This window comes from Periplaneta americana, chromosome 12, assembly GCF_040183065.1.
Source record: "Periplaneta americana isolate PAMFEO1 chromosome 12, P.americana_PAMFEO1_priV1, whole genome shotgun sequence".
NCBI lineage: Eukaryota > Metazoa > Arthropoda > Insecta > Blattodea > Blattidae > Periplaneta > Periplaneta americana.
In genome coordinates this window covers 32,366,289-32,387,896 of record NC_091128.1, presented here as the reverse complement: position 1 = coordinate 32,387,896, position 21,608 = coordinate 32,366,289, and the positions used below count along the sequence as shown (strand labels likewise).

Here is a 21,608-nt window from a genome sequence, read left to right as displayed (position 1 = left end):
TGACGTGAGTTCTCTGCTATTTCTTCAGCGAGCTCAAGTGCATGTTGCATTATTGATAGCTTAAGAAAAGTGTCGTTCGGATCACATAATTTTGAAGATAAGAAAGTAATAATTATAAATGGTAGGCCTATGCCGAAAATTGATGATTTGAAGACAAAGACGAAATCATGTTTCAAACATTTTAGAACAGATGTTTATTATGAAAAATTTAAATGGCTCACTGCATGTGCAGATTCAAAGAAATTGTATTGCTGGCCATGTTTAATATTTAATACAGACAAAAACGTTTGGAACTCCCACGGATTTTCGGACATAAATAATTTCCATAGATCTGCACATCGCCATGAGATAACCCAAAGTCATTTTATTTCTATGACGAAACTTAAAACATTTGGGTTAACAAGAATTGATTTACTGATAGACGATCAATTGAGAGCTGACGTTTTAAAACACAATGCCTTAGTGAAACATAACAGAGAAATTCTTGCACGCCTAATTAGGAAAGAACGAGTTGTCATTTAGGGCTCACGATGAATCAAAAGAATCGTGTAATAGAGGGAATTATGTTGATTGTTTGAATCTATTACGTGAATATGATGAAAAATTGGCGCAACATATGAAAACCTCTACTTTTACAGTGCTGTCCAAACACACACAAAACGATTTGATAGATGCGATTGGGGAAGTTCTAATTGAACACATTAAATCAGAAAATAAAAGTTCTCCTTTCATAGCAATTATGCTGGACGAATCTACAGATATTGCATGCAAGTCACAACTAAGTACAGTTGTGCGTTATATGACAGAAAGTGGTAAAATCCAAGAAAGATTTTTAGGATTTACCGACGTCAGTGCAGACAGAACAGCAGAAGGGCTTGCTAAGAAAATTTTCAAATGTATTGATGAAAATAATATCGGCAGTAAACTAATAGGGCAAACATACGATGGACCGGCAGTTTTTGCAGGACATGTTAGGGGACTACAAGCAAAAGTAAAAGAAAAATATCCAGAAGCAAAGTTCGTGCACTGTTACGCCCATAGATTAAATCTTGTATTGTCGCAGGCATTGTGTGCAATCAAGGTTTGCAAAATATTTTTTCAAACGATCTCAGGATTTTCATCTTTCTTTTCTAAGTCAAGAAGAAGGACCAATGCCTTGGATGAAGAAGTAAAGAAAAGATTCCCAAAGGTAGCCCCAACCAGATGGAATTACAATTCTCGACTAGTTCATACCATATATGACAACAAGGAAGCCCTTAAAAATTTCTTCACTCACATTCGAGAAAACACTGATAATTGGGATCAAGAAACATTAAATGCTGCCCGCGGATTTCTATCAGAACTAAATGATTTCAACTTTAATTTCATGCTATTAGTATTTGCACAATTATTTCCATTGACAGACACATTATTCAACATTCTGCAGAAGAAATCCTTAGATATTGCTTACTGCTCATCAAAGGTGCAGCAAATAAAGGAATTAGTGAGAAATCAGAGAGATAAATTCAACGCACTTTGGGAACAAATAGAATCGAATGAAGAGCCACTCAAAAAAAGAGCCCGCTCGTCTGCAACTGAAAATGATCGCGACATTTATAGACGCCTCTACTATGGAATTATTGATAATATTTCTGAACAAATGGAAAGTAGTTTTCTGGACCTAGAAGCATTATCTTTTTTTGAGCTCTTGGATGTAAGCAAACGGATCACTCATCGCCAAATGTTTCCTGAAAGAGCTTTCACTAGTTTGAAAGATGCCTATCCCAGGCATTTTGAGTTTTCTCGCTTAAGAAATGAACTGGTTGCAATATTTAATATAGACGATTATGCAACCAAATCTGTCAGTGATCTCTTCAAATTTTTTAAGCATTTCCAATTAAACAGTGATACATTCCCTGTGCACACTTATTTCAACGCTTCCTGCAACTAGTGCTTCTGTAAAGAAATCATTTTCGGCAATGAAAAGGATCAAAACATACTGCAGGAATACTCAGGGGCAGGAACGACTGTCGGCACTTGGACTGATGTCGATTGAAAAGGAGCTTCTGGTGTCCTTGAAACAGACTTCAAACTTTATTGACAATGTAATAGACATTTTTGCCAGGAAAGGAAGGAGAATGGACAAATAAGCAATAGAGGTGAGATTTTTGTTTTGCTAGCATGAAAATAATGTTGTAAATTGTTCTATTAATGAATTTCTGCTCATAATTATAAAGTAAAAACGCATTTTGTTATTTACTCGTATTTTGACAGTATTCGAAAGATGTGAAGCAATTTACTCATCACTTGTCTGATAAAATTGTCTCATTTTGATACTTGTGATGTTCTTCTCAATACTGTAATTACTGAATTAAGGCGCTACCCCAACACTTGCTTAACGCAGTGGTTTCCAAACTTTTTGAAGCCGCGATCCACTTTTGGGCAAGATTTCAGTTTGCGATCCTTGTACCCTCACTACAGTACCAGTTCTTGACTCCATTTCAAAAATAGAAATCCCTGTAAAATTTGAACAACTATAGTAAAATTTTACACAAAACCAGTAGATAAGTTCCTATCAGAAGTACGATTTTAAGCAACAGCTTCTTGAGTATTTTCCGAAAAAAAAATACAAAAAACTCAAAACAATCACGACAGTCACGGATGGATACTGAATCCATTGCGTTCAACTGACTGAAATTAAAAAAAAAATATATATATATATATGTAGGATAAATATGATGGAATGTTGAAACTAGAGCCTTTTTCGCAGAGCTTGACTAGTTTTGCATGAAAAGAATATCTCGAGCTTGCAAAAGAAGCTCTAATATTTTTGATAACATTTGCAACACTTCATAATTCATGGCAATTATGTTTCTCGTCTATGATTGCCATCAAAACAAAAGCGAGAAACCTCAAATTTGAAAATGATATCACTGTGTGTGTGTATCCAGTACATAATCCAGACTTGAGAGGCTACGTTCCGGAAAAACAAGCACAGTTATCAAATTAATTATTTTTATTTTATTATTGCTGAGAGTTTTTTAATTTTTATATTCAAAGTTGTTCAGGTTTATAAATGCAAAATAATTGTATGTTAATAAGGCGTTCTTTTTATTTTGTAAATCATTTCGCGAGCCCCATCATTCTTTACACGACCTCCACTTTGGGAACCACTGGCTTAAAATTTACAGGAGCTGCAAAAATGTGTACACGTACAACGTTGTTCATATAGTGTAGCAAACTTAAGAGTGGACAAATTTCACGTACTGCATTGATGGACAGTTGCAAGCCAAAGAGTATAGCAAGGTAACATGACATACAGCATTATTACACGGAAACACGCCGAATGAAAATTTTGTAATACAAAGTTAAAATTGAAAATATACCTCTATACTTATCTAGTATTTATATGATTGATTATAACATAAACGTTTTCGGCACTAATGTGCCATTTTCAAATGTATGAAAATTTGCCTAATTACATATTCAAATAGGTGCACATGAACTGTGTGAATGAAACATATAATGTGTACCCTGGTGATCTCATGTCACATATAAAACAATCTATATGAAGATAATTAAATAATTAAAAACACACACTTATTACTAAGATTTAAAATTTGTTTTTCTGCTGCAATTATCCATCATTTTGTGGAACACTGGGGTTATCTTGACGTATTATGTGGTCAAATGCAGTTATTCAATTATATATATTAAGTAGCATTTTTGTAATTTTTAATTTTTGGGCATATTTGCATTTTTAGTACCAGTATTTTTATTTTAAATATATGCAAAACACTAAAAAGAAATTTATCAGGTACAAATATAGTTTTTGGGCATTTATAGGGGTTTATGGTTCATTTAGACATTTAGCTCCTACAGAATGAAACATAGAGATATCTGAATAACATATGTCTAGGACATACCGTAGAAAACAAAATTCGTACAGAACTAGAAATTCGTCCCCTATTTATAACTTCACCTTACATATTTAAAGAAATATGAAAAAATTGCTGAAACTGATTTCGAGTAAATTGCCATTTTTTTATCTTACTAAATAAAGATCTGTTATTGTTCCAGTAAAACTGTTATATTTCTTTTCATACGAATGTTTCCTGGTTGAACTGAATTAAAAGTACAGAAATCGCAGCAGACCTACTGTACCTTAAGGAAGAAAGAAAGGCAGGAAGAGAAAAAGGAAGAAAGATGGTAAGAGAGGAAAGAATAAAGGAAGAAAGAAAGAAAAGAAAGAACGAAAGAAAGAAAAAAGGAAAAAGAAAGAAGGAAAGAAGAATGCATGAATCAGTGAATCAATGAATAACTGAGTAAATATGTAAATATATAAATAAATAAACAAAGAAATAAATATTGACTATATGTAGGCCTATATAATGATAATAAAATTATGATAAATAATAGTAGTAGTAGTAGTAATAATAATAATAATAATAATAATAATAATAAACCTACAGAAACAATATACTGAAGGAGGAAAAAGCCATACATACACCAGTTCTCTAATGTGATATACCATAGCCTGAGTTAAACCGAATTCCAAAAAAAAAAAAAAAAAAAAAAAAAAAAAAAAAAAAAAAAAAAAAAAAAAAAGACTACTGGTACTAAATTTTGGTGATGGTGATGGTGATGGTGATGATGATGATGATGATGATGATGATGACGATGATGATATTTCTGGTTTTAGAATATTAGTACATTTTTCTGGAGCCCATGATTACAATTTTATGTACAGTCGACTCTTAATAATTCGTGATCCTTTTGGGGGGGGGGGGAGGGCAAGTAACGTCATTTATGTTTTTATTCGAATTACGCTCTTTCCCTCTCTATTAAGAAATTTGCGATCTAAAGTCATAAAAAAAAATGAATAATTCTCTAAGAAAAAGAAAAGCTGGCAAGTTACTTTTTGTTTTAAATAAAGAGTCTTATGATATTTTGTAAAACTTGTATTTCTTGTTTTAAGATTCTGTCTCACTGCAACACTGTAGTATAACATTTTATGTTTCAAAATGTTTGCACTGTCTCACATTTTGCACTTGATTTTGAAATGTATTTTAGTAATTAAACCTGTCAAGAATAATTTTTACTGGACTTCATAGCCTATGATAAAAAAAAATTCTCTGATAATTCGCGATTTTCATTATTTCGCGTAAGTTAGTGCATTAATTGGCGCGAATTATCGGGAGTTGGCTGTATTTTTAAAAACTCTATTCTTGTCTATCAGACCATAAATTTTCAAAAATATTCCTCTTTCTCATTGTTGTTAAGTATTCCTTTTATTGAAGTGTGATGATGATGATAATAATAATAATAATAATAATAATAATAATAATAATAATAACAATAATAATAATAATAATAATAATAAATAATTCAATTTGAATATTTAAATGTACAAGGATATGGTAATGGTGCATATGGGATCCTTTTCTCAAAATAAGTGGATTTTTTAGGTAAGCCTCAAGTCTCATTCTGTTCTGTATTGACATTCTAAAAATCTGGTAATCCTAATGAAAGTTGGTACATTATGAAACATTCAACTTGACCACTGATATCTCCAGATCCAAAACCCGTCATGGTAAATAAACTGCCAGTATACTATGGGGTGTACATAGAAACGAAGTAGTGCAGCCAAGTTCGCTGAAATCACTCCTTAGGACCAGCTCACCTAATGAGTGAAGTCTACTGAGCCAAGCCCTGTCAACCAGGAGGCCCTTGGCCTAAAGGGATCTAGCAGGCTAAATTTATTTATTGATTTATTTATTTATTATACTATGGGGATCTTGCAATAAAAACCAAAACAAAAACAGAAGCAACTAAACCACATGTCTAAATCCGAACATGCCAGATTACCAGTGCACCTGTACCAGGAATATAACACTGTTACAAAAGAAGCTAAGGAACTGCTAAAATAAATTAATCACAAAATAAAATTCATTTCGAAAAAACAATAATTAAATCCACTTTTATTGGTTTTCTAGGAATCATTACAAGAGTACCTAACTCAACATTTTATACCATACAAGAAGGTCCAATTTTAAACTCATATCTAAAATTATTTCCTTTTCACACACTAAATACCGTTACCTGAGTCCTAGCAAACCACTAACTTCAGGTGTGGTTACAATTATCGATAATCCATTATTTCTGTTCATTATTTAACAAATACATAACATTATTTAGAGTTGAAATGCAATATCAACACAAATTATTGTGAGACTGAAAAAATAGGCAGCAGGGAAACAATAATTAAATATGAATGCAATTAAAATATTTTAATTTAAAAAAATTCATGAAACACTATAACAACATACATATTACAGTATCCAAACTAACAAGATTCTTATTGGGATTTATTTCTGACTCCAGTCAATGATACGCAATATCATTTTGTAATTTATTTACTTGATCTACTTGAGTTGTCGCTTGGATAAATCTTAGGACAAATGTGTTAACACTGATCTAAAAGAATTTAAGCTGGAAAAGGAATTATAAAAACTGGAAGATTGAAGCACAGTAGCTTAACCATTTCGGTCAAATGTAAATATATGTGGCCATTTCATAATTTATCCAGAAAATAGGATAACAGAACCTGATTTTCATTCTACAAGAGTTTGTGAGAAATGATAAGACATCAACTCACTAAACATTTATATATTAACACATTATAACACTTATAATAAAGGGCTTACCCTCAAGTCATACTCTTGTCCTGCTGTAAATCCACGCTGTGAATAAACAACTCCTGTTTTGGGGTGGATTTTAAACTTTCCAATGCCACGACCAGACTTGATGCTGTACTGTAGTTCTCCATTAGGACCAATGTCTTGATCATAACCAAGAACCTGTCAAAATAATGTCCTATTTATTTGAACCTATCAAAACTGGTAAACAGATTCTTTATGCTGAATGTACAATACTGAAAGTGGGCTGGCATTGAATTCTTTAATCAATTTACAGTATAAAGTACTGTATTTAGTTTCACTTACACTCTGGAAATACAGTTGTATTAAAACAAACTCAGTTAACTATGTTAAAACTGACAGATTATAAACTGGGACAGGATTCCATTATTTACTGTACTCGTCATGCAATGGTTACTTGGTTGCATACAGTTACAAAATATTCAGCTGAATCAAGTAGACTTTTTCTGCAGTGTTATAATTATATTGTAATGCCGAATAAATCTTAAAACATTTCAGTATGTTTGCAATGTCCAAGCCCTACTCTATAATATTCAACTTATCTCTCGTTGGATAATGCAGACAGTCCTCATCTACAGCAAATTTACAATCTAAAGGATTTAAATAATCCATACGAAAACTAAAAACTGCGGATAATATAGTTTAAATTGTCCTCGTACTGTAGCTTTAAATGTAACACGAACTTTCCAAAATATTTAACAATTTTGCTTGTACTAAAGAAATTTTCTAATTATTATTAATATCACCGAAATTTCACTGTCTCACTTAGTACCTATACTTAAAATCATTTCATTGCAAACTTTTTTCAAAGTTATAGTAACAATTACGTACCTAATGTAATCATGTCACCGATCATTACAACCAAAATGTTAAGAAAAGTCATATTATTTTAACATTTAATATTCATAGCTTTTACAATAAACAAAAACCAAAAATCATGTATCTCTGCTGTAATTTTCATCTAGAGTTACAGGAAATATTTTAAGTTTTATCAAACTGTCAATTTCATATATATTATACTGATCATACTTTTTTGTTAGTCAAAAAATATATATTTCAAGAAAATAGAAGTTCAATATAGATAAACTTTTTTAAACTGCAGATATTCTATGTCACATAAATTCAAATAACGAACTTCTTCAGTAATTTTATTTTTAACATTTATAATATTTAATATTTTATTTTAAATAAATCAATTACAATTTCGAATATTTGGAACTGGAAAGAATTAAAATGTTCATATGAGGAAGATGACAGAGTGAATGTCATATTATATACACCATGTCCCACATAAAACCAGTATGCTTCATACTTAGTAATATGTGTGCTTCATTAACATGATCTAATTACAATGAGATGTTGGCTACATCGTGGAAGTGTGTTGTTTACTGGAAAAAATGACGCAGTTTTCAGTTGAAAAACGAATTAATATTGTGGAATTTTACATAGACGGGCTACATGAAGGGGACTGAAGACATGTTTGAGGCAAAATATCCCAATATCAAGGTCCCCACAACCAGCACAATTCAAGATCTAGAAAGAAATGAGGGACTATAGAATCTGTTGCAAATGTGAAGAAGAATAAGTGTCTGACAGTGAAGACCCTGGAGGTAATCAACAGAATTCTCAGGGACATAACCAGAAGCCCCAAAAAATTGACAAGGAGATTATCTCAGTGGTTGGTGAATCAGTTTCCAAGCATACTGTGAGATCATAATTCATGAACTAAACAAGTTGCTTATTGCAACTGGCACTTGTCGATGTTTACTTGGATCCCATGCTATCCTTTATGATAGATAAAATCTGGTTTCATCTGTGTGGTTATGTTAACTCACAGAATGCCAGATATTGGTCGCAGGATAATCCACATATTGTGTATGAAGGATCTTTTCATCTGGAGAAGATTGGCATTTGGTGTGCTGTATCAGAAATGTGCATTATCGGCCCTATTTTTTTCAATGAGACAAGCAACAGCATTGGCCATATGGGGATCTTCGAGTCATTCTATCAGAATGGAAAATGAAAAGGAGTATAGTGTCTTTCAACAAGACGGTGTGGTGTGACCATCCACACTCCAACCAGTGTATGGCCCGTATCAATGAAGTATTTCCCAAGAATAGGTTTGTCAGCAAAAACCTATAGTCTCCTTGATCACCCGACTTGTTCTGCGATTTTTACTTATGAGGAGCTCTGAATGACAAAGCGAATGCTAACAACCCTCAGACAACTCACCAACAGAAATGTGATACAGAAGATCTCTCCTCAAGAATTAAATGTGTTACTCGAAACATTATCAAATGGGCACAGCAATGTTTGGATGTCAGTGGAGGACACTTCTTGGACGTCAGTGGAGGACACTTCTTGGATGTCAGTGGAGGACACTTCTTGGATGTCAGTGGAGGACACTTCTTGGATGTCAGTGGAGGATACTTCTTGGATGTCAGTGGAGGACACTTCTTGGATGTCAGTGGAGGACACTTCTTGGATGTCAGTGGAGGATACTTCTTGGATGTCAGTGGAGGACACTTCTTGGATGTCAGTGGAGGACACTTCTTGGATGTCAGTGGAGGACACTTCTTGGATGTCAGTGGAGGATACTTCTTGGATGTCAGTGGAGGACACTTCTTGGATGTCAGTGGAGGATACTTCTTGGATGTCAGTGGAGGACACTTCTTGGATGTCAGTGGAGGACACTTCTTGGATGTCAGTGGAGGACACTTCTTGGATGTCAGTGGAGGACACTTCTTGGATGTCAGTAGAGGACACTTCTTGGATGTCAGTGGAGGATACTTACTGGATATCAGTGGAGCACACTTCTTGGATGTCAGTGGAGGATACTTCTTCCATGTCAGTGGATGTCAGTGGAGAATACTTCTTGCATGTCAGTGGAGGACACTTCTTGGATGTCAGTGGAGGATACTTCTTGGATGTCAGTGGACACTTCTTGGATGTCAGTGGAGGATACTTCTTGGATGTCAGTGGAGGACACTTCTTGGATGTCAGTGGAGGATACTTCTTGGATGTCAGTGGAGGACACTTCTTGGACGTCAGTGGAGGACACTTCTTGGATGTCGGTGGAGGATACTTCTTGGATGTCAGTGGAGGACACTTCTTGGATGTCAGTGGAGGATACTTCTTGGATGTCAGTGGAGGACACTTCTTGGACGTCAGTGGAGGACACTTCTTGGATGTCAGTGGAGGACACTTCCTGGATGTCAGTGGAGGATACTTCTTGGATGTCAGTAGAGGATACTTCCTGGATGTCAGTGGAGGATACTTCTTGGATGTCAGTAGAGGACACTTCTTGGATGTCAGTGGAGGATACTTCTTGGATGTCAGTGGAGGACACTTCTTGGAGCAAAAGGGCAAAAGCTGGCTTGATCCCGATGTTCAGTATGCATAGGGACTGCAAAAGCACGGCCTATCGATCCTTTTGGCTTGGAGAGTTTCCAGCAAGAGGTGTCAGTGGATGTCAGTGGAGGATACTTCTTGGATGTCAGTGGAGGATACTTCTTGGATGTCAGTGGAGGATGCTTCTTGGATGTCAGTGGAGGACACTTCTTGGATGTCAGTGAGGATACTTCTTGGATGTCAGTGGAGGATACTTCTTGGATGTCAGTGGAGGACGCTTCCAGAATTTGTTATAACAAATACAGGTCCAGGTGTAACAGGTAGGACATGTCATTATATTATTTCTTATGTAAATCAAGTTTTGCTTACTAGTTGCCAGATGTACCAGTTTTATGAGGAATACTTTATATTGTAGGCTTTAAAGAAAACACAAAAATTACATTGTTATGGCTCTGACAACAGGATACCAGAGGAAAGGGTATCACAATTTGTAAGAGACTAGACTTTGAAGGAAAGAATAAAAAGATGTTGGCTAAAAAAGACATGATTCGAAGGGGACGAATCAGTCATGATAGCATGATAGCCAAACATTTTGAAAGAGACTTATGGATGGACAGATAAGAACGGAACTGGAACACTGGAAAATGACGACATTTGTCACTGAACCACATAAAGATAGAATATAATTTACATCATTCGACGAAATACAAACTAAAATTTAAAAACTGTAAGGCAAGAACTGTCTGCACTTTACAACTTCTGAAGAAATTTCCTTCATATGGAGAAAAATCTTTAAGAAGCAAATTTTAAGCAAACAGCATAATTTAGGTATGATATTGAGAAGTTAAGTGATGTACAATTCAACCACTAGATTACCTTACATGCATGTAATCAATCAGTGACTAAATTGGTAGATATCACTTATGTTTTACCTGGACAAGAAATGAATATTTTTATTATTAATGTTATTGCATTTTATTTACAAAATAACATTTTCTGACAGTAAGCTTTTAAGTGAAGCACACTTAAGAGACAGAGTTTGAAGAATGTTAGTAATGTTACTGAATATGTTTATTACCACGACAAACCAACGTGAAACTGTTTTATATCCTATCTGTTCATAAATTAAAGATAAAGTGATATTTAAAAACGGGACTGTTAAAAGGAGAAGCTAAGAAATAGAAAATAATATAGGCCTACAGAATTTAATTCTGAAGCACTAGTCTTAACAAAAATTTGACAATAAAATGTCGAATTGCAGTGGTAATGATTCAGAATGGAGAGAACATACAATGAAAAATAATAATATATTTTATCATATTAATTTGAAAAGAAAGGAATGGATTGTTAACAAATCGAAAATGTCTTATTAAGTCATGTGTAGTATCCTCTCATAGTCGAAGTTTTAGAAGCGAAATGTACATAGCAAAGTGAATAGAAGTAAATACTACAATGGTTCACAAAATCAGGTATTAATATATTTATAGAGATGTCTTTTCTCAAATTTCAATGTGAATATATAACTTAATTTAAAATTGTAAGCGTATATTGATCTGATTAATGTATTACATAATATGTAAATATTATTTATCAGGAAGTATTATGAAAAGTAGCCTAAAAATTTTAGAGTAATTTTTCTGAATATTATATTATATTTTACAGTCCCATAATTACGCATAATCATTTAAGATCATGGTGTTGAATAGCTATTGCGTCGAATTCTCAATGGCAGAGACCGGAGAATCAAATCCTGACAATTTCAAGTAGAATTTATGGTGGCTGGAAACAGTGATTGGGGCAGATTTCTGCAAGATAATCCCGTTCTCCTTTCCAGAATTTCAATATTTTTCAGTCATCATCATTGTCGTCATCATCCTAAGACGACAAAGTGATTAATACGATTAGTTTCGCATAATGCTCTTCGAAGAGAGGTGTACAGCATATGAGTGAATATGAAAATCAAACAACCTTCTGTTGTAGATAGTAAAATTAAGTAGTACATGTCAACAAAAACTGGTGACGACTGATAATGATAATTCTTGAAATAACAACAGAGAGTTAAGATCAACCATGTATTGCATAATTAAATCTACTACAAAACCATCTTGATTTTGTGTTATAGAATCAGAAATTATATGCACAAATTGTTTTTAATTACTGAAACCATTTACAAACTTAAAGTCACTTTATAAAATAAAGTAATGAAAGGAAGAGGCTTTATGGATAAATTTCATTTCACTGAAACATCACAAGTAGGCCTATTTACTTAATACGTGTTGCACCATGTCATGAATTATGTCGTATCATGTTATGCTGAGTGTACAAACTGCAAAGTGTTCATTATATATCCAGAACCCACTTTCAGCATACTTAATTGCAAGCAAATGTACCCTAACTACTCCATTTCTACAGTACAAGTTGTTAAAACTACTTGTATTTTAATTAACAGAACACAAAATTACACAGACAGTAAGGAATGATAGCATTAACTACAATCAAAATATTTCTACAAAAGTATTAAGTAATCGTATATTTTAATAACGCCTTAGTTAATTTGTTTAACTCCATTAAATACTACTGTAATGCTGCAGACAAAATGAGCATATAATCTGCCAAATCATATATCACCAAAATACCTCGAGGATTGTTGTCTTCAGAATCCAAGGCATCAGCAATAATAGAATTGGCACTTAACCAAGTTTCCTATTTCTTCATTATCATGATTTACAGAAACACCCAATTAATCACTCCTGAGTTCAATACACAGATAAAATTACCCTGAGTATAATTTTTTCCCCTATTCAAAGTATAAAACAGCAATGATTATTAAAATCCAATGTACAAAAGCTTAGTCAACAAGTTAACCTAATGTGTACAGACAGATGCACACACACAGGCGGGGAAATTAAAGACACAATAATCAATGCTTTTACAAGAGGGAGGTTGCATTATCAATCAACTGCTGATTGACATTCCATGTCAAAACACAGTGCTCATTTGCATTCTTACATGCCACAATGCATAGCACACACACATACCACCACACAGATATTCAGACTAGCGTCAAATCAAACACAAACACAGAAGTAAGGCAAGCATATACCATTATTCAATTCCTTCATAAAATGATGCTTTAATTTACTGTACATTGCCATACAAAGTACCCTGCCACAGGTTCTGTGGATTCCTTACCCTTAATATCGGTTCTCCTGATAAGGTGTCAGGATCAAAAGTCTCCCAAGTGCCGTTTTCGAGAAACGTATCAACTGCAAGCTCTAGGTCGTCTGTCCCGTTCTGTGTGAGGTGTAAACACAAGCTTGCTTTAAATGGTATTGACAATGGTTTGGCGAGTGTTATTAGTGCAAACCTCTATCATGAAGATGATGAAAGTATTGAACCTCCAGTTTCTCCTTGTTTTCTGAATGTGTCAAATCGCCTTTCCACTTTATGGGCTCGTGTCTGAATAGCTCTAATATTGGTGGAATATAATTCAGACATACGTATATAACTTAATATTTATAAAATAAGAAAATATATCAAAATGCTTTCGAAAGTACTGCTGATATGGGTAAATGATTTTATATATACAATTTAAAAAGTAACCGAAAATACTATTGATAAACATGAAAAATTCTGTATTAGCTACAGTATGACCACAATGTAGTACATACAGTCACGAAGCTTGAGGTGATTTTTTGCATTTCTCGCGATACAATGCTTCAAGCGGTTAGCAACTGAGAGTACTAAAAACAATAGACTGTGCCGGTACTATTTTGCATTGTCTGTGATGAAGCGATAGTAGCGATCCTAATGGTTAACAACTAAAGTTCCACTGTCATTGGATGCATATTCCCTACGTATTGAGCTTCATGACTGTATGTACTAGATTGTGGTATGACTATACTTCTAGTACGATACTTAGAAGAAAAGTTTAAATTTGATTTAAAGTATAACAATATAGAATCACAACAATAAGTAACAATATGTTCAGTATCAACTGTGAAAAATTTTGAACAAGAAAATATGGTAATTAAAAATGTGTGAAAAAATGTAACTACCGGTACCGAAGACTATTAAAGGCACTTTCAATTTGTTTGAGAAAAACTATGCACCATTCGATGGGGCAAGAAACTTAATTGTCAAATAAGAATACACTTTCTAATGCAAACCATTTATATACTGCATCTTTTAGATTTAGTTTTATATTTCTTCTAACAGTAGCCTACCTAAGTATAATTTATATAAAGATGTCAATTGCACTGGAGGGATGAATGATATGAAATAAGTAAATCAATGTTTACATGTTAGTGTTTATTTTGGAAAGAGTGAACGATATGTCAATGCATGAAAATAATAAATATAAACCCACTAGTGGTCTACTTAAATGTATAGGAACCATCGTCAATAACTTTTAATGTAAAAGCTTAAAGAAAATGAAATGTGATAATGGGCAATGACAACATATTCTAAAATCTAATACTGCACTGCTCCCCTTACAACCAAAAGCAATGCATCAATAACATAACAGTTTTGATAACACAGGCACATATGACTTCATAAGCAAACCTGGAACCAAGATTTTCTTTTAAGAAATAAACAATTCAATCTTCGTTTTAAACCATAAAACATTACCATACCAAAAATGCTGTCATTTTTACCACCATCCCTAATATGTGAAACTTAAGGGTATATGTACGTGAATCACCGCAAAGAATATCAGAAAATGCATTCTCTAAATTTCTAAAACTTTATAAGGAAATGAACTCACAAGTGGACAAAAATTACAAGGTATCACAACAAGACTTATTAGAACTTAAATATCTGATGGAAGTATAAAAAATATTACTAATAATATCTTTAAGAATTCACTTTTTACTTTAAATTAAATTTTACAAAATTTGAAAATTTCTACACATTTTTTCATAACTCCACAACCATTAGAGACAGAATTGTGAAATTTTGTGCAATGATTTAACATCCATTTATGCAAAAGGTAGACTATAAATAATGCCCATTTCTTTGAAAATAGAAAAATTAGGTCACAAAATATTATGCAAATTTTAATATATTTTATATAGGACAAATAAAAAATTAATTGTATTAAAGTAAACAACTCTACATGTCTGACAGTAGTCTGCTTTTCAGAAATAAATGTTCATTATATGCAGGAAAATATTAAAGATGTCAGAGAGACCATAACAATGTTATGGTTACCAAATGATGTAACTGCAGAACTTTTTTATTTTTTTTCATACTTTGATAAAACTGATTTGAAAAATATTATTAGTAACCTTTTTATATTTTTATCAGATATTTAAGTTCTAATAAGTCTTGTTCTGGTACCTTGTAATTTTTGTCCAATTGTGAGTTCATTTTCTTACAAAATTGTAGAAATTTAGAGCCTGCATTTTCTGATAATATTTATGGTCGTCACGTACATATATCCTTAACAAGCAAAACCGAAGTGTATATCACGTACTGATATGCATTAGATGTAAAGTTACAATAAAATTAGAGTAGAAGACAGAAAGAAAAAATAAGAGAAAATAAAAGTATCGTCAAATAAAACCCACATTATATACCGGTTTTACAATAGTTTCATAATTAGGCTATTTTAAGATTAAAACCATAACTAATTCAAGAAAGTGTTATTAGATATATGAAATTATATATTTAAATTTTATTTTGGTTCCTTCTGGTGCCATTCACTTCTCCACATTCAGAATTCGTGACAAATACTAGGAAGCAGCCCAGCTTTAAGTGAATCAAGACCACAGAAACTTCGTTATTTTCAATTAAACAAGAACACTAAACAACTTCACACCAATGTGCACATCGATATATAACAAAAATATAAGCATTCTACTACCACTAGAATGAGACTCTTTATTCTTCATCAAATAACAATATTCTTAGCAGCAATTAATTTATAAAAATGAATAACTGCACTGAATAAAAGACTCAATAACGTCTTCGAATTAGGGTTAATTTAATTGAATCTAATTGTTGTATTCTGTTGTGTTTCTGTGATCAGGACGGGTATAAAACACTGTATTTACAACATATTTAAACTGAAGGGAACATGAACATAATAAATACAAAATAGGCTATCTCACAAAATGAGTTTACCATCACCAACCACCACCACCACAGGAATGTCTTGCTGATGACACATGATACCGGTACTGCATTGTATCAGAATGTAAATGTTAAGTACTAGAAACAATATTATTATAATATTATTTATGTGTAATTTAATCCATGCTGGGTTTGCTGTGAAGGGTCTGTTCTTGAACAGAAAACTATGAATGAATAAATAAGCCAATATTATATTTTAAGTTAAGAGTCACTAATTTCAATGTTCTGAAACAACATGTATAAAATTTATAAGTTAAGCCTGCGTATGATATACATGACAGGAAGCAAAAACTATTAATAACTTTACTCTTCTTATTTGAAGTAAATGATTTTATAAGGAAATAAATGAGTATGCAATACGAATAATGGTGGTAATTCATAAAAATGAACAAAAATAAACTTTTGGGTATATCAGTGTTTTGGTAGATCTACTTTGTTGGCCCATTATGCATGGTTACACCAAATACTTGATCCATTTTTATTTTATTATCTAATATTACAATACATGTTTCTTTTCCATAGAGGCTCATATGATCATATTATAAAAATGTATTTTTATATGTACATTCAATATACAAAGGCATGGAATTTTAGACTAATCTGATTAAAACTATTTTTTCTTTCATTTCGTTACTGTGTCACAGTTTAGGCTGTAATTTTATATAGAAAGAAAATATATATTTAATTTATTATAAACGTTATCTCTTTTATGGTTGAAATGACTCATGTTCTTTCATCAGCAAAACACAAAAGCGCCAGTTGTATTAGTTGTTATGATAATATAATGCACAACTTCCCTTCAGCCTGCACAGGTATCCTGTCACCAAGCATCTCTGTAGGTACTATATTATTTGCACTAGGAAAGCACAGAACAAACTATTCCTAAAGAAACTATCAAACTACTCAAGAATCGTAATTTCCACAATGATAATTAATTTAGGATGCTTAATAGATTACCAGTGGCGTCATATTTCGATATATTATAAAATAATTATACTAGTTCAACTATTTTAATATATAGTAAAATATAACGAAACCCCAAAAGTGCACACCGCTAAACGTGCCTTATAATTAAAAATAAGCTAACTCGAAATTCTCTCGTTAAGATAAATTAGTCCAGAATTATGCAATGTAGTCTAGTTACATAAATATAAATTTTTCAAAATCTTTTTTATGATGTTGCATGTCTAAAGATCACTGAAATTAATCATTAATCTTGATTTCATATTAAAATGATGAGAAGCATTCAATTAATAGTTATTATATAATGATAATTTTCTGTTCATATAATTTTAAACAATATTTCATGCAAATTTTTGCAATAAAAAAACACATTATATTGAAATGAATTTTACAGTTAGCAAACAAAAGTAAGCCTAACATTTTCTATATTGTGTGTACAAATATATTATCTAATTTTGTGTCAGTTTAATAATTTATCTTTTCCATAAAAATGAGTACTTTGTGTTTTCTACCATACATACTGTATATACATATTAAAATCTTCTATCATAATACAGTGGAATCATTAAAAACTACGAGTTTGCAAGTTGGCTGCTTATAGCGCAAACTTGCAAGTGCCAGCATCTTCTTCCATGAACTTACGATGCCACAATACTTTCAGTTTCTCCTACATTCTGCTCTACAAAAGTTAACGGTATACTACACATTAAAAAAATACATTTATTAATTAATTCAGTGCTCACCCTTCTCACAGGAGGTACTGAAAGTGTTGCCCATTTTGTGTGATACAGAATCTACATCTTCTTAAGCAACCATCTTTTTCACATATCAGTTCCTCTGTGCTAATGGACATAATTTCTGTTTTAATGATTTCTTTTAGTTCACCTAAAGTGTCAGAACTATTTGCATACACTTTATTTTTCAGAGTTTCCCAGATATACAAATTATAAACTAGGTCTGGAGAACGAGGAGGCCACAGACGTCTACTAATAATTTTGCGACGCATTTCCGCCATGAATGAATTAGCAGTATGAATTGTGGCATTATTCTGCTGGAAATACGCTATTAAATGTTCCTCATATGTTAAAATGTTATTTATGTACCTTTCACTGTTAACCATGTCTTGATAGAAAAATAGTCCAATAATTCTTTCCGAAATAACAGTAGACCACACTCCTATTTTTTCGTCATGCAGTGGAACCTCGTCCGCGATTTGTAGCTTTTCTAGTGCAGTGATCATTGAGATCAAACCAAGCTTAATTGGAAAATAAATTCAATCTGTGATCAATTTCTCCATTATTAACATTTTCCAAAATACAATTAGAAAAGTAAGTCTTATTTTATAATCTAGAGTTGATGAATTACCAAATTATCTAAGGCTTCAAATGTAACAATTTTGTTGCTAGTCTCGTAAATGTTATACAAATTCCTGTCTCCTGTTTTAGACATCTCAGGCATTTTCGAGGACTACATTCAAAGATTACTTCTATCTCATCAAGTTTTTTTCTATCAGCATATGATGTGTGAATTCATTTTTATGATCACTTACAGAACCTGTGTTGTCAAACTTATTCACTAAATCTAGTACTGTTTTTCATGATGGCATTGTGCTATTAGGAAATTTGCGTCTAAATGTTTGCATTGTTCTACCTCAAGATTTCTTACATTTTATGTACATCTCCAAACTATATATACAGTAGAACCTCCATTATCCGTGGTAATGAAGGGGGTGGACTGGATGATTAACAGAAAAAATCGGATAATCCGTACCATAAAATACTTTCATAAATTAAGTACATATTACAGTTTTGTAATTTCCTTCGCAATTTTGTGTTTAATATGCTAGATAGTGGACCAGAAATTCACTAATTTAAGTCTGGTTGTCAATTATGGGTCTATAAGGATCATGGAAATTCCTTGTGATGATTGTTCATACAAAGATAGGAACAATAGAGATCTCCTCCCACACTTTCTGAAGTCGAAATTGCGATATATAATCTGAAAAAGTACAAGTCTTCAGGTATTGATCAAATTTCAGCAGAATTAATATAAGAGGGCGGAAGCGCATTATCTAGCGAAATTTATAAGCTTGTACTTGCTATTTGGAAAAAGGAAATTGTACCAGAACAATGGAAGGAGTCCATAATCGTACCTATTTTTAAGAAGAGGGACAAGACTAACTGTAGAAATTTTCGAGGAATATCACTTTTGTTAACGCCCTACAAACTTCTGTCGAATATACTTTTGAGAAGATTAATTCCATATGTAGATGAAATTATTGGGGATCATCAGTGTGGTTTTAGACGTAATAGATCAACTATTGATCAGATTTTTTGTATTCGACAGATATTGGAGAAAAAATGGGAGTATAAGGGTACAGTACATCAGTTATTCATGGATTTCAAAAAAGGCATATGACTCGGTTAAGAGAGAAGTTTTGTACATTCTTATTGAATTTGGTATTCCCAAGACACTGGTTCGATTAATGAAAATGTGTCTTAATAAACTTACAGCAGAGTCCGTATAGGCCAGTTTCTATCTGATGCTTTTCCAATTCACTGTGAGCTAAAGCAAGGAGATGCACTATCACCTTTGCTTTTTAACTTCGCTCTAAAATATGCCATTGGGAAAGTTCAGGATAATACAGAGGGTTTGGAATTGAACGAGTTACATCAGCTTCTTGTCTATGCAGATGACGTGAATATGTCAGGAGAAAATCCACAAACGATTAGGGAAAACACGGAAATTCTACTTGAAGCAAGTAAAGTGATAGGTTTGGAAGTAAATCCCAAAAAGACTAAGTATATGATTGTGTCTCGTGACGAGAATATTGTACGAAATGAAACTATAGAAATTGGAGATTTATCCTTGGAAGAGGTGGAGAAATTCAAATATCTTGTAGCAACAGTGACAAATATAAATGATACTCGGGAGGAAATTAAACGCAGAATAAATACGGGAAATGCCTGTTATTATTCGGTTGAGAAGCTTTTGACATTTAGTCTGCTGTCAAAAAATCTGAAAATTAGAATTTATAAAACAGTTATATTACCGGTTGTTCTGTATGATTGTGAAACTTGGACTCTCACTCTGAGAGAGGAACATAGATTAAGGGTATTTGAGAATAAGGTTCTTAGGAAAATATTTGGGGCTAAGAAAGATGAAGTTAGAGGAGAATGGAGAAAGTTACACAATGCAGAACTGCACGCATTGTATTCTTCACCTGACATAATTAGGAACATTAAATCCAGACGTTTGAGATGGGCAGGGCATGTAGCACATATGGGTGAATCCAGAAATGCATATAGAGTGTTAGTTGGGAGGCCGGAGGGAATAAGACCTTTGGGGAGGCCGAGACATAGATGGGAGGATAATATTAAAATGGATTTGAGGGAGGTGGGATATGATGGTAGGGACTGGATTAATCTTGCTCAGGATAGGGACCGATGGCGGGGTTATGTAAGGGCGGCAATGAACCTCCGGGTTCCTTAAAAGCCATAAGTAAGTAAGTAAGAGGTCTCCTGTTGTAGATTTACATACTTTACACAGTTCATCCTTGTTTTTCATTAAATCGCGCACTGTTTTAATGCCAATCTCCTATTCTGATGCGAAATGAGCCATGGTTTCTCTTTTCTCAAAGTTCTCAATTATTTGCATTTTTATTTTGATAGGCCTACTTAGTAAAACACTTTTGACAACCTTGAAAGATATTTTGCACAGAAGGTATAAAATATGATTACTTGAACAGTAGGACAAGGACTGAATGCTGCATGAGTTTGCTATAAATTGTGCGGATATTCTTGGGACCATTTCTTTGAAAGTAGGTAGTGACTATTTTACCAGTTGGGGAAAACATCTTCAAGTAGCCCTAACTGTTCTTACTGCCAGCAGTAGTACTATGTAAGGGCAAAGGTTTGTAATAATACACTACAGAAAAAGTAGGTAATAATATAAGGTATAGTACTACATTCTTTTCCTCAGCAAAGAAAGAAAGAAAAGAGTGAGAGAAAGATAGTCAGATAATCCACCGATCGGTTAACAGGGTGATGGATAATAGGGGTTCTACTGTATGATGACGCAGCGAATATCTAACCATTGCACAATACTGCACTGTCCTGAATGAAACATGATTCACGATTAATCTGCCCATTGTTCGAGACAGCTCAGGAATGCTGGTGAAGTGCAGTGAGTTCACGGAAGGAGATACCAGCAACTGTGAGGGAGTTGTGCTGGCAACAACTGATTAACCAACTGATAGTTTAGAAGATTCTCACTGTACTACATTAGATATTTTGACGAAAACCTGCACATAAATTATATAATTTGATATGAAATTAATTTATATATTATGTACCTTTTTGAAAATAGCCATTTATGATGAAGACAATTGCACCAGTCATAGTAACTTTCAGAAAACTGTAGTCAATGTTATATAGAGATTTAAAATAACAACTGAAC

At 33.0% G+C, this 21,608-nt stretch overlaps 1 protein-coding gene across 3 annotated transcripts in view; it reads right to left on the bottom strand.

The window, feature by feature from the left end:
- LOC138710218 (fat-like cadherin-related tumor suppressor homolog) overlaps nucleotides 1-21,608 on the bottom strand; it is a 369,088-nt gene that overhangs the window by 155,122 nt on the left and 192,358 nt on the right. For 2 of the 3 annotated variants that reach the window (XM_069840878.1, XM_069840879.1), the window contains exons 3-4: nucleotides 13,242-13,343; nucleotides 6,687-6,839 (exon numbers count right to left, since the gene is read on the bottom strand). In XM_069840878.1, coding sequence (XP_069696979.1) covers nucleotides 6,687-6,839; nucleotides 13,242-13,343 — 255 coding nt within the window. The remainder of the gene's footprint in view (nucleotides 1-6,686; nucleotides 6,840-13,241; nucleotides 13,344-21,608) is intronic. The other variant, XM_069840880.1, reaches the window with a different exon arrangement.